The sequence below is a fragment of the Marmota monax genome, unplaced genomic scaffold (assembly GCF_021218885.2).
Source record: "Marmota monax isolate L192 unplaced genomic scaffold, Marmota_monax_Labrador192_F-V1.1 WCK01_AAM20220418_F8-fsc00012, whole genome shotgun sequence".
In the NCBI taxonomy this organism is placed as follows: domain Eukaryota; kingdom Metazoa; phylum Chordata; class Mammalia; order Rodentia; family Sciuridae; genus Marmota; species Marmota monax.
In genome coordinates, this window is record NW_026695227.1 from 14896144 (window position 1) to 14909452 (window position 13309).

Sequence of the window (13309 nt, forward strand, 5' to 3'; positions counted from 1 at the left end):
TATGGGATCAACCTTGGTGTTCCTCAATAGATGAATGGATAAAGAAAATGTGGTATATGTACTCAATGGAATATTACTCAGCTTTAAAGAAGAGTGAAATCATGGCATTTGTCAGTAAATGGTTGGAATTGGAGAATATCATGCTAAGCAAAATAAGCCAATCCCACAAAACCAGAGGCCAATTTTTTTTCCTAATATAAGGATGCTAATTCACAGTAAGGTGGGGGTACTAGAGAAGAATAGTGTTATCTTAGATTACCTTAGGTAGAGCGAAGTGATGGGAGGAAAAAGGAGGGGATGTGGGGATAGGAAAAATAGTGAAATGAAATAGACATTATTACTGTATGTATATATGTGACTGCATGACCAATATGATTCTGCAAACATATACACTCAGAAAAATGAGAAATTATATCCCATCTATGTATGATCTATTAAAGTTCATAAATGAAAAAAACAAAAAACACCATGAGTCACAGTGGCTCACATTGGTAATCCAGGGACTTGGGAGGCTGAGGCAGGCGGATCAACAAGTTCAAGACCAACCTGGGTGACTTAGTGAGACCCTATCTCAAAGCAAAAACAATAAAAAGGGTTGGGGATATAGCTCAGTGGTAGAGTGCCCCCTGAGTTCAATTTCCAGTCTGGGAAAAAAATGTAGAAACAAGCCAAAATTTATCAATAAGCATAACATGTAAGTTAAATAAAGGGACCCATTAAGAACCACCCCTCCAAAAAAAAGTTTCTGTAAAAGTACCAATACTCCTTAAAGAGTTCAACCATGGGACATGTTCTCCCCAGGGCTGCTGGCAATACTCCCTGGGTCCCTGACTCCTTGCTGCACAGTTCAATCCATCCCACCCTCCTCCCACCCCTGCTGCTCTCTGACCAGCCTCTCTCTTCATGTGTGCCTCTGGAAGATATTTTCTCAAGCCTTGGCAAACAAGATACATCTTAAGCTTGTGTCCTATAAAGGATCACAGTCATCTGAGTTATGCAGTATCTCAGGGAGACGTCCTAGCTAAAATTGTAGCAGTTTGCATCTGAGGTTCAGCATAGGAAAACAAATTGACCAAGTCAGCAGAATTCTCAGTTGAGAGGCCAGGGCAGAGTAAGAGATGAGAGGTGTGCTTTTAATGGTATCCCAGACTGCTGGTATTTGTTAGGATTGAATGGAAGGAGCTTTCTCTGTTACTGTATGTAAGTATGTAAGTGAGTAAAGAACCAGTAAGTGAGAAGGACAATAGGGACAGCATTTTTTCTTGCTTTGTATTATCCTTCCCAAAGTTGAGAGACGCTTTTTGCTGGATATGCATCCTGTCGCATAGTTGGCTTTCAACAAATATCAAATAAATGAATGAGATGGGTGAATGAATTACTGACTGTGCTACTACACCAGGATAGTAGCTGGTGCTTCTCTACTAGGGACTCGGGGACCTTCATTTCTTTATCAACTCAGAACTTTGGAATATACCTCTGACCAGGATAATGTACTCTCAACATGTAGCCTTTTCCCAATTGCAGAAGCTTCAGGAATCATGGTCTGCATACAAATAAGATCAGAGGGACCAGAGCTTGTCTTTCTCACTCAAGCAAGGTATCTATAAGAGCCTTTTAGGAGACACTAGGAAATCTGTCCAACTTGCTCACCCTCCAACAGCCATGGCTACACACATGCCAGGATGCTTTGTATGCATTAACTGTAAAACCAAGCAGCCACTGTGTATTGGCAATTGATATTTTGGTAACAGAACACCTAAATGCTGTAAGAGAAGCCTCTCAAGATATTTCTGTCATGACTGGCAGATGACAGCACGTGGCATCTGCTTTTTGAGGCAGAATTTCGGGTGTAATTTAACTTTTTCAATAGTAAATTTTGGAGACTGGCCACCTGGTTTTCTCACTCCAGAGCACTGGTTTTTACTCTGGTTTACACTCTCTGTGTATTGAAAATAAACACTGAGAAAATAAAACTCAGAAAAACAAACAAAAGTAAAATCCATTGTCTGTTTTTGACTACATATGCAGCTCTACTTGAAAAGTGCAGGTTACATTTAAGCTTGTCCTAAGGTTCTGTCTCTAAAGCATGTTCTGACAGCACTTAATAAACTGATGTTTTTTTTATAGCTGAAGGGTTTGGTTGGGCTTTGTGGGTGTGATGAAGTATATGTGAGGTATTTCCCTCCTTTTTTTCTTTTTGAGCAGAAATAATGATGAGATTTGGTGGATAAACAAAGGGCTTCTAAAGAGATTGTTCCTATTGTTTGAGGATCTTATTTAATCTTTTGAGTTACAATAGAAACTTAGGAGGGGAAAAAACAATCGAGCTGTTTGCAGGACTGACCTAGAGTTAGAGGTGTAGTAGTACACTATAGGCACTGGCAAATCGGAAGGGATGATTGAATGGCAGCCAGAGTGGCCCTGAGAGTATTACCTATGTACAGCATAAAGATGAAGCTTTGCCACTCACATACCCTCATTCCATCACATCTGGTGAGAGGACATGGAACAGATTGCTGTCTCTGCCTGAAGACTGATTTCCAATATTGTTGGTATTGTGCTCTTTCTTTCTTGGACACAAACTGTGTGAGATGCTTTATTCTGTTGGACTCAAGTGAAATATGATTTCTGTATTGATGGCTGAAGGATCAAGTCTCAGTCTCCTTGAACAATGTCTAACAGAAAGCAGATATGCAATAAATGTTTAATCATAGTAGTAGAGTTATAATACTGATGAGGACAAGAAACACTCCAGTAGTAGACATGTCTTTTAGTGACTAGAGATAACATTTAATTAAAGGAGACAGTGGGACAGAAAAGGCCCAGTGGCCCGCGGAGAGGCAGAGCTGCCAACCACTCCTGCAAGGTAGGCGGGCCTGCGACCCACCGGCAGAACAGGAGCAGCGGCCTGCTGAGAGGCAGAGCCGCCCCCTCCCCCCACGCCTGCAAGGTAGATGGAACTGTGACCACCCACAGAATAGGCCCAGCGGCCTGCTGAGGGGCAGAGCCGCCCCCCACCCCCCGCGCCTGCCAGGTAGGCGGAACTGTGACCACCGACAGAACAGCCCCAGAGGCCTGCAGAGGGGCAGTGCCACTGCCTGCGCCTGCAAAGTAGGCAGAACTGCGACCACCGATAGAACAAGCCTAGCGGCCCGCAGAGGGACAGAGCCACCGCCTGCGCCTGCAAGGTAGGCGGACCTGCTACCGACCGGCAGAACAGGCCCAGCGGCCTGCCGGCGTGGTAGGCACATTGCCCCAATTGGAGGAGGGGCAGAGCCGCCGCCCGCGCCTGCGAGGGAGACTTTGCAACTATACAAGAACAATATAAATATATAGGGGGAAAATTCAATAGCACAACAGTTTCACCAAGCAGAAAGAAATGCGAACAGTATGAAGAGACAAGGAAAGAAAGGACCACAAGCAATGCAGGTCAACTCAACGTTAGAAGAGGTAATATCTGCAGCAGATGGAATGTCAGATAAAGAATTCAGGATATACATGCTTCAGATGATCTGGAGTCTCAAGGAAGACATCAGACAGCAAAATCAGACAATGAAAGATCACTTCAACAATGAATTACATAAACAAATCCAAGAAGCAAAAGTTCAACTATACAGGGAGATAGAGGTTATAAAAAACAAACAAACAGAAATCCTAGAAATGCAGGAATCAATAAACCAACTTAAAAACTCAATTGAGAATACTACCAGCAGAGTAGAACACTTAGAAGATAGAACATCAGACAATGACGATAAAGTATTTCAACTTGAAAAGAACATAGACAGCTCAGCAAGACTGTTAAGAAACCATGAGCAGAACATCCAAGAAATATGGGATAACATCAAGAGACCAAATTTAAGAGTCATTGGGATACAGGAAGGGACAGTTTCAAACCAAAGGAATGAGCAATCTATTCAATTAAGTAATATGAGAAAACTTCCCAGACTTGAAGAATGAGACAGAATCCCGAATCCTAGAAGCCTACAGGACGCCGAATGTGCAAAATCATAAGAGATCCACACCTAGACACATTATAATGAAGATGCCCAACATAGAGAATAAGGAGAGAATTTTAAAAGCTACAAGAGAAAGGAAGCAGATTACATTTATGGGTAAGCCAATCAGGATAACAGCTGATCTTTCAACACAGACTCTGAAAGCTAGAAGATCCTGGAATAACATATTTCAAACACTGAAAGAAAAGGGGTTCCAACCAAGAATTGTGTATCCAGCGAAATTAAGCTTCAGGATGGAGAATGAAATTAAAACCTTCCACAATAAACAAAAGTTAAAAGAATTCGCAGCTAGAAAACCATCTCTTCAAAACATCCTCGGCAAAACATTACAGGAAGAGGAAATGGAAAATAACAATGAAAACCAACAGTGGGAGGTAGTACAGTAAAGGGGGGAAAAATAATCAAAGAGGAAAACAAACCATGTTTAGTAACATAAATAAACAAATATGGCTGGAAGAACAACCCATATCTCAATAATAACCCTAAATGTTAATGGCTTAAACTCACCAATTAAGAGACACAGGCTAGTAGAATGGATCACAAAACAAGACCCAACAATATGCTGCCTACAGGAGACGCATTTGATAGGAAAAGACATACATAGGCTGAAGGTGAAAGGTTGGGAAAAATCATATCACTCATATGGACTTCGGAAACAAGCAGGTGTGTCCATACTCATATCAAATAAAATAGATTTCAAGCCCAAGTTAATCAAAAGGGATAAAGAGGGACACTACATACTGCTCAAGGGAACCATACACCAACAAGACATAACGATCATAAATATGTATGCCCCTAACAATGGTGCAGCTATATTCATCAAACAAACTTTTCTCAAGTTCAAGAGTCTAATAGACCACCATACAATAATCATGGGAGACTTCAACACACCTCTCTCACCAATGGACAGATCTTCCAAACAAAAGTTGAATAAGGAAACTATAGAACACAATTAATAACCTAGACTTAATTGACATATATAGAATATACTACCCAACATCAAGCAGTTACACTTTTTTCTCAGCAGCACATGGATCCTTCTCAAAAATAGATCATATATTATGTCACAGGGCAACTCTTAGACAATATAAAGGAGTAGAGATAATACCATGCATCTTATCTGATCATAATGGAATGAAACTGGAAATCAACGATAAAAGAAGGAAGGAAAAAGCATACATCACTTGGAGAATGAACAATAGGTTACTGAATGATCAATGGGTTATAGAAGACATCAAGGAGGAAATTAAAAAATTCTTAGAGTTAAATGAAAATACAGACACAACATATCGGAATCTATGGGACACATTGAAAGCAGTTCTAAGAGGAAAATTCATTGCTTGGAGTTCATTCCTTAGAAAAAGAAAAAACCAACAAATAAATGATCTCATACTTCATCTCAAAATCCTAGAAAAAGAAGAGCGAAACAACAGCAAAAGAAGTAGAAGGCAAGAAATAATTAAAATCAGAGCTGAAATTAATGAAATCGAAACAAAAGAAACAATTGAAAAAATTGACAAAACTAAAAGTTGGTTCTTTGAAAAAATAAACAAAATCGACAGACCCTTAGCCATGCTAGCAAAGAGAAGAAGAGAGAGAACTCAAATTACTAGCATACGGGATGAAAAAGGCAATATCACAACAGACACTTCAGATATACAGAAGATAATCAAAAATTATTTTGAATCCTTATACTCGAATAAATTAGAAGATAGTGAAGGCATAGATAAATTTCTTAAGTCATATGATCTGCCCAGATTGAGTCAGGAGGATATAGACAACCTAAACAGACCAATATCAATTGAGGAAATAGAAGAAACCATAAAAAGACTACCAACTAAGAAAAGCCCAGGACCGGATGGGTATACAGCAGAGTTTTACAAAACCTTTAAAGAGGAACTAATACCAACACTTTTCAAGCTACTTCAGGAAATAGAAAAAGAGGGGGAACTTCCAAATTCATTCTACGAGGCCAACATCACCCTGATACCTAAACCAGACAAAGACACTTCAAAGAAAGAAAACTACAGACCAATATCTCTAATGAACCTAGATTGAAAAATCCTCAATAAAATTCTGGCGAATCGGATACAAAAACATATCAAAAAAATTGTGCACCATGATCAAGTAGGATTCATCCCTGGGATGCAAGGCTGGTTCAATATACGGAAATCAATAAATGTTATTCACCACATCAATAGACTTAAAAATAAGAACCATATGATCATCTCGATAGATGCGGAAAAAGCATTCGACAAAGTACAGCATCCCTTTATGTTCAAAACTCTAGAAAAACTAGGGATAACAGGAACATACCTCAATATTGTAAAGGCAATCTATGCTAAGCCTCAGGCTAGCATCATTCTGAATGGAGAAAAATTGAAGGCATTTCCTCTAAAATCTGGAACAAGACAGGGATGCCCTCTCTCACCACTTCTATTCAACATAGTTCTCGAAACACTGGCCAGAGCAATTAGACAGACGAAAGAAATTAAAGGCATAAAAATAGGAAAAGAAGAACTTAAATTATCACTATTCGCAGATGACATGATTCTATACCTAGCAGACCCAAAAGGCTCTACAAAGAAACTATTAGAGCTAATAAATGAATTCAGCAAAGTGGCAGGATATAAAATCAACACGCATAAATCAAAGGCATTCCTATATATCAGCAACAAATCCTCTGAAATGGAAATGAGGACAACCACTCCATTCACAATATCTTCAAAAAAAATAAAATACTTGGGAATCAACCTAACAAAAGAGGTGAAAGACTTATACAATGAAAACTACAGAACCCTAAAGAGAGAAATAGAAGAAGATCTTAAAAGATGCAAAAATATACCCTGTTCATGGATAGGCAGAACTAACATCATCAAAATGGCGATATTACCAAAAGTTCTCTATAGGTTTAATGCAATGCCAATCAAAATCCCAACGGCATTTCTTGTAGAAATAGAGAAAGCAATCATGAAATTCATATGGAAAAATAAACGACCCAGAATAGCAAAAACAATGCTAAGCAGGAAGTGTGAATCAGGAGGTATAGCGATACCAGACTTCAAACTATACTACAGAGCAATAGTAAGAAAAACAGCATGGTACTGGTACCAAAACAGGCGGGTGGACCAATGGTACAGAATAGAGGACACAGAATCCAATCCACAAAACTACAACTATCTTATATTTGATAAAGGGGCTAAAAGCATGCAATGGAGGAAGGATAGCATCTTCAACAAATGGTGCTGGGAAAACTGGAAATCCATATGCAACAAAATGAAACTGAATCCCTTTCTCTCGCCATGCACAAAAGTTAATTCAAAATGGATCAAGGAGCTTGATATCAAATCAGAGACGCGCTGTCTGATAGAAGAAAAAGTTGGCTAGGATCTACATACTGTGGGGTCGGGCTCCAAATTCCTCAATAGGACACCCATAGCACAAAAGTTAATAACTAGAATCAACAAATGGGACTTACTCAAACTAAAAAGTTTTTTCTCAGCAAAAGAAACAATAAGAGAGGTAAATAGGGAGCCTACATCCTAGGAACAAATCTTTACTCCTCACACTTCAGATAGAGCCCTAATATCCAGAGTATACAAAGAACTCAAAAAATTAGACAATAAAATAACAAACAACCCAATCAACAAATGGGCCAAGGACCTGAACAGACACTTCTCAGAGGAGGACATACAATCAATCAACAAGTACATGCAAAAATGCTCACCATCTCTAGCAGTCAGAGAAATGCAAATCAAAACCACCCTAAGATACCATCTCACTCCAGTAAGATTGGCAGCCATTATGAAGTCAAACAACAACAAGTGCTGGCGAGGATGTGGGGAAAAGGGTACACTTGTACATTGCTGGTGGGACTGCAAATTGGTGCAGCCAATTTGGAAAGCAGTATGGACATTTCTTGGAAAGCTGGGAATGGAACCACCATTTGACCCAGCTATTCCCCTTCTCGGTCTATTCCCTAAAGACCTAAAAAGAGCATGCTACATCGATGTTCATAGCATTACAATTCACAATAGCAAGACTGTGGAACCAACCTAGATGCCCTTCAATTGACGAATGGATTAAAAAAATGTGGCATTTATACACAATGGAGTATTACTCTGCATTAAAAAATGACAAAATCATAGAATTTGCAGGGAAATGGATGGCATTAGAGCAGATTATGCTAAGTGAAGCTAGCCAATCCCTAAAAAACAAATGCCAAATGTCTTCTTTGATATAAGGAGAGTAACTAAGAACAGAGTAGGGTAGAAGAGCATGAGAAGAAGATTAACATTAAACAGGGATGAGAGGTGGGAGGGAAAGGGAGAGTGAAGGGAAATTGCATGGAAATGGAAGGAGACCCTCAGGGTTATACAAAAGTACATACAAGAGGAAGTGAGGGGAAAGGGAAAAATAATACAAGGGGGACAAATGAATGACAGTAGAGGGGGCAGAGAGAGAAGAGGGGAGGGGAGGGGAGGGGAGGGGAGGGGGGATAGTAGAGGATAGGAAAGGCAGCAGAACACAACAGACACTAGTGTGGCAATATGTAAATCAATGGATGTGTAACTGATGTGATTCTGCAATCTGTATATGGGGTAAAAATGGGAGTTCATAACCCACTTGAATCAAAGTGTGAAATATGATATATCAAGAACTATGTAATGTTTTTGAACAACCAACAATAAAAAATTTAAAAAAATGAGACAGTGGATTGAGCCTCATGTTTCCCCCCTCAATGCTGAACTTTTAAAAATAAAATTGTGTGTCAAGACTGTGAAACAGTTTTTAAAACTGCTTTTAACAATAAGGACACTGGATAGGATATGTGTATTTATGTATATGTAGTAATACTAGTCTAACTATTTATTCACATTTAGTGTCATTATAAAAGGACTGGGGTTTTTCCCCCCATTTTCATTTAGATAGCACCCTGATTTGGGTCTATTGCATTCAAATTATGTTGCTGTTTTCTAAATAACTACCATTGTGGCAAATCACTGCCTTGTATGTTGATTTTGGATTTAGATAGGAGAATAGAGCCCAGGAAGAAAGAAAAAAGCAAAATGAAGATGGTGAAACAAGGAAGAAAACTGTAGTCTAATGCAAACCAATAGAACCCAGAAAATCAAGGGAAAACAATACTCTAAGTGGAAATAACAGGCAAAGGCTCCCACTTACATGAATGAATAACTATGGAAATTAAGTTGTGTGTGCATGGGGTTTTAAGATAGTCTAATTTTACATGTATTTGAAATTTTCTAATAAAGTTTTAAACAAGTACAAAGGGAAAATACTAAAAGTTATTACATTTGATTTTTCATTTTTAATACTTACTAATTCAAGGAAAATTTATAAGAAAGATTTCACTTAGATGGTGAAGAGTAAGGTAGGTGGTACTCTAATGTTATGTATAGCACTTGCCATGTGTGTTCAGAAAATTCACATTCCCAGGTGAGATTACTGGCTAGTTCTCGATTCAATAATTCTATGAAGATTATAGCTTTTTAGATGTTTTTCTTTCCCCCATGCCAGGATAATCTGATGAACACCATACATTTCCTAAAGTCTCACTACTGTTTCAGAGCTGAATTTCCACTTGATCCTCCATATACACCATTATTTGGATGTTGTACTTTGAAGTCCTCATTGATTCCAGTTTGACTTAAACTTTCAAATGGATGTAGGTCAATAGGGGTTGCACAATGCTTAAGTATACAGGATGGTCTAAAGGAAACAGGAAATCAGGGTTCCAAATAGAAGGGGAATGTTGAGCTTTTAGTTATCCGGACACTGGCTGGAAGGAAGGAAAGATGGAGAAGTAAATGTAGTGAATTGTGTACTAAAAAACTGTGTAAGAAAGGTGCCAACTTGTCCATCCAAAAGGCTCCAAGACCACCTCCTAAGCATAGTGGTGAAGGATCACAGGCACAAGGAGAAAGGAGCTCATCCAGAGGCTAGCCATGGAGTAATACATGGTTGGAGGGACACGTGAATAAAAGTCTTACCAAGAAGCAAGAAGGCCAGGTTAAAAATGAACATGCATTCATCTTACATTCAACCAGTGTTTGTCAAACACATATCATTGTTCCTTCATTCAGCAATTATTTAGTTAATACCTATGGTGTAAGGTACAAGATGAATCTACTCATAAAAAATGTAGAATCTGCTGAGAAAGGGACACATCCATAGCCAAGTGTAAACTTAGTCCATTTCATGTGATGCCTGCTGTAATGAAGGTGCATTTGATGCTGTAACTTGCACAGAAGTGAACCATTATTTCAAGGAAGACCTCACCTACCACCTCCCAGTGGAAATGGACCCTAAAGCCTCAGAAAAAAATAGGAAAAGAAAAGAAAGACATTTCATGTAGAAGGAATTAGTATGTGAAAAAGCATGCCATATTTGGGAAGGTTTTGAGTGATCTGATAGTGGAGCACAGGAGTTGAAGGAAGAATGGAGGTGACAAGGTATTAACCTAACAGATATACCTCCAACACAGTCTTATGGCAGAGGTATTAGTAGGTAGAACAGATCTTTTCCTGCATGAATAAGTTAACACAAGTATGTAACTATTCCAATAGTGACTCTTAAATTTTGCTTTAAAAAATGTGTTAAAAATTTTAAACTAATCTTGAGTACAGCAAGTGTTTATAAGTGTGAGTATATTGAGAAACATAATTTTGCTCATTTTGAATCAGTTTCCATCATTTGTTTTATTTTGATGAACTGATTTTGGAACATCCATTTCTCTGTCATACTTAATAGTTTGAAAGGAAACTCTGCTAATCTGGCTACATTTCTTTCAATCAGAAAAAAAGGAGTTAGGGGGATAGGTCACTGGTAGAGTGTATGCATACATGCGTGAGGCCCTGAGTTCAACCCCCAGCACACTAAAGAATAAGAATATACTTTGGTGGAGTGCCCTGGTATGTACTACCCAGCTACTTGGCCTTAGCTATTTGGGATACTGACACAGGAGGGTCACTTGAGCCCAGTATTCAGCCTGGGCAACATGGCAAAATCTCATCACTTAAAAAAAGGAAAAAGAAAAGTTTTAGTTCTTGTCTTCAATGAACAGAAAGCATTTTTTTTCTTCCTGATGAGAAGTATGTTTATAAAAATTTGCTTGTGTGGCATTTTAAAATCAGATGCCTGTTAGTATTCGTAATCAAAATGAGGGATTTAAAGTTATACTGGGCATGTCTCAGCATTTTTTCAATTGAGAACATGCATTATGCCTCCTGGCTGTTTTCCAAAAAACTGTCCTTAAGAAGTTATGTGAATTTCATTTGCAGCAGTCTACAGGGATGGAAGTCATTCAGACCACTCCTTCAGACTCTTGTAATTTAATTCTGGGCACTTGAGTTAACAACATGAACAGAGTTTTGTAGTGGTAATTGTATAGGTATGTGGTCAAATAGATGATCTTAATTTTTTTTATCTACCCTAAATGTACATTGCACACTTACTAAATTAGCTTCTGATTTTTCTTTGGCCTCTTGGGAAATATGATCCAGCATGCCTAAGTTTGTAGAAAAAACATTCTGAAATTTGGGTTTTTTGTTGTTGTTGAAGCCTCATTTTTGTCTGATTTTTCCTTCCCAACAAATGACTTTTGTTATTCCCAGAAATAATACTGGAAAGTGCATTAATTGGAAAGGTAGAACAATGGCACCAGTTAATTGGAAAAATAATAGACATCATATCAGATGTAACATCTTATATACAGTTTGTATTTTTCCTATGGTTCTAAAGGTGTTACTTGCTTTTTCAGTTGAACTCTGGATGTCCCCATCTATCCATTCTGGACTCCAGCTAGCTTTTATTTCTGTTGTATTTGAATAAAGAATCTAGAAATTCTGTGAGGATTGCGTATTAGATGATTGTGAACTAGTTAAATGAGATTACAAGACACAAATCACATATTATATGTTCAAGTGGTATTTTTACACTTCTGCTCTTTGTGAGCTTTTTCAAGTGACTTGCCAGTGAGATAGCTGAGAAAAGGAATCTATACTTCCTTCTTAATCTATACCTCTTTTGGCATTTGTACCATGCATGTGGTATAAACATACCCAAATCTGACTTTAAAAAAAAAAAAAGTAGGCAGGAGAGAAAAGAAAGATTTGAGTGTCAGTATGTGCAGAGCACTAAGCCAGATGCTATGGAAGTTATAAGAGGATACCAGTTTAGGGGCTTTTCCCAGGAGCTGAACATGGCATTACATGAACAAACAAACTCACAAGAAGTTAACGAGGTGAAGAGAGAAAGTGGTAAGACACTGATAAGCAGAGTCAGTGCTATGAGTGTTCACTGAATGGTTAAGATTTTGGGAGAAGAAGGAAAGGCTTCCAGGACTCAAGGCTTCAAAGAAGTAGGGAACGTTTGTTCTGAGATTAGAAGACCTGAGGGAACAGGAAGAAGTCCATGGTTTAAGTTGCCCCTGTTCTCTCCTACTTAAAGGCAGGCATCTGCTGTCCTGGATGTGGAGCCTGGGGATGGATATAGTGGGAATAGAAGAGTGTCAAAGATCTGAACCTCTCTCTACACCCAGAATTAGTGATACTGAGGGTTCAGGGAAAACAGTGATATCAGACCCCACCATATACTCTCAAGACCTTGTATGATTCTGAGAGTGTGTCAGTTGTCACTGAAGAGTATAAGTAATGCTGTTCCTGAGAGTCATTATTTTCTGATTGTTAAGAAGTTGTTTAGGTTGATAAAGTCATATCCAAATGTCCAATGTGCCTTTCTTATGTATATTAGTAAATGAATTCTCATATATTCCATTAATGGCAGTGACATTTGTGCTGAATGTAATTCCACTTCCTTGGACTAAAATATACAATTTTTGTTTACTCACAACATCAATCTAAAATAGAGAGTCAGTCTTAACATTATTATTTCCTTTTTCAGACAAATGGACACTTACCTGGGAATGGAGATGTATATCAAGAAAGGCTAGCTCGCTTAGAAAATGATAAAGAATCCCTTGTTCTTCAGGCAAGTAATTTTAAATGTCACTTTTCTCATGATGTACAGTTGGCCCTCCAAACTTTGGATCAAAAATATTTGGAAAAATTGAAGCTGTTCTAAACATGTACAGACTTTTTTTTTTCTTGTCATTATTTCCTAAACAATATATATGACAACTGTTTACATAGCATTTACATTGTGTTAGGTAATTAGAGGTGATTTAAAGCATATGGGAGGATGTTCATAGACCATATTTAATACCATGCTGTTTTATATAAGGATTTGAGCTTCTACAGATTTGGTATTTGCAG

General features: G+C 38.3%; 1 protein-coding gene across 16 annotated transcripts in view; it reads left to right on the top strand.

Annotated features, from left to right (window-relative positions):
* Ppfibp1 (PPFIA binding protein 1) overlaps window positions 1–13309 on the top strand; it is a 227915-nt gene that overhangs the window by 156952 nt on the left and 57654 nt on the right. For all 16 annotated transcript variants that reach the window (XM_058576178.1, XM_058576186.1, XM_058576185.1 and 13 more), the window contains one exon: window positions 12939–13025. In XM_058576178.1, the coding sequence (XP_058432161.1) occupies window positions 12939–13025 (87 nt within the window). The remainder of the gene's footprint in view (window positions 1–12938; window positions 13026–13309) is intronic.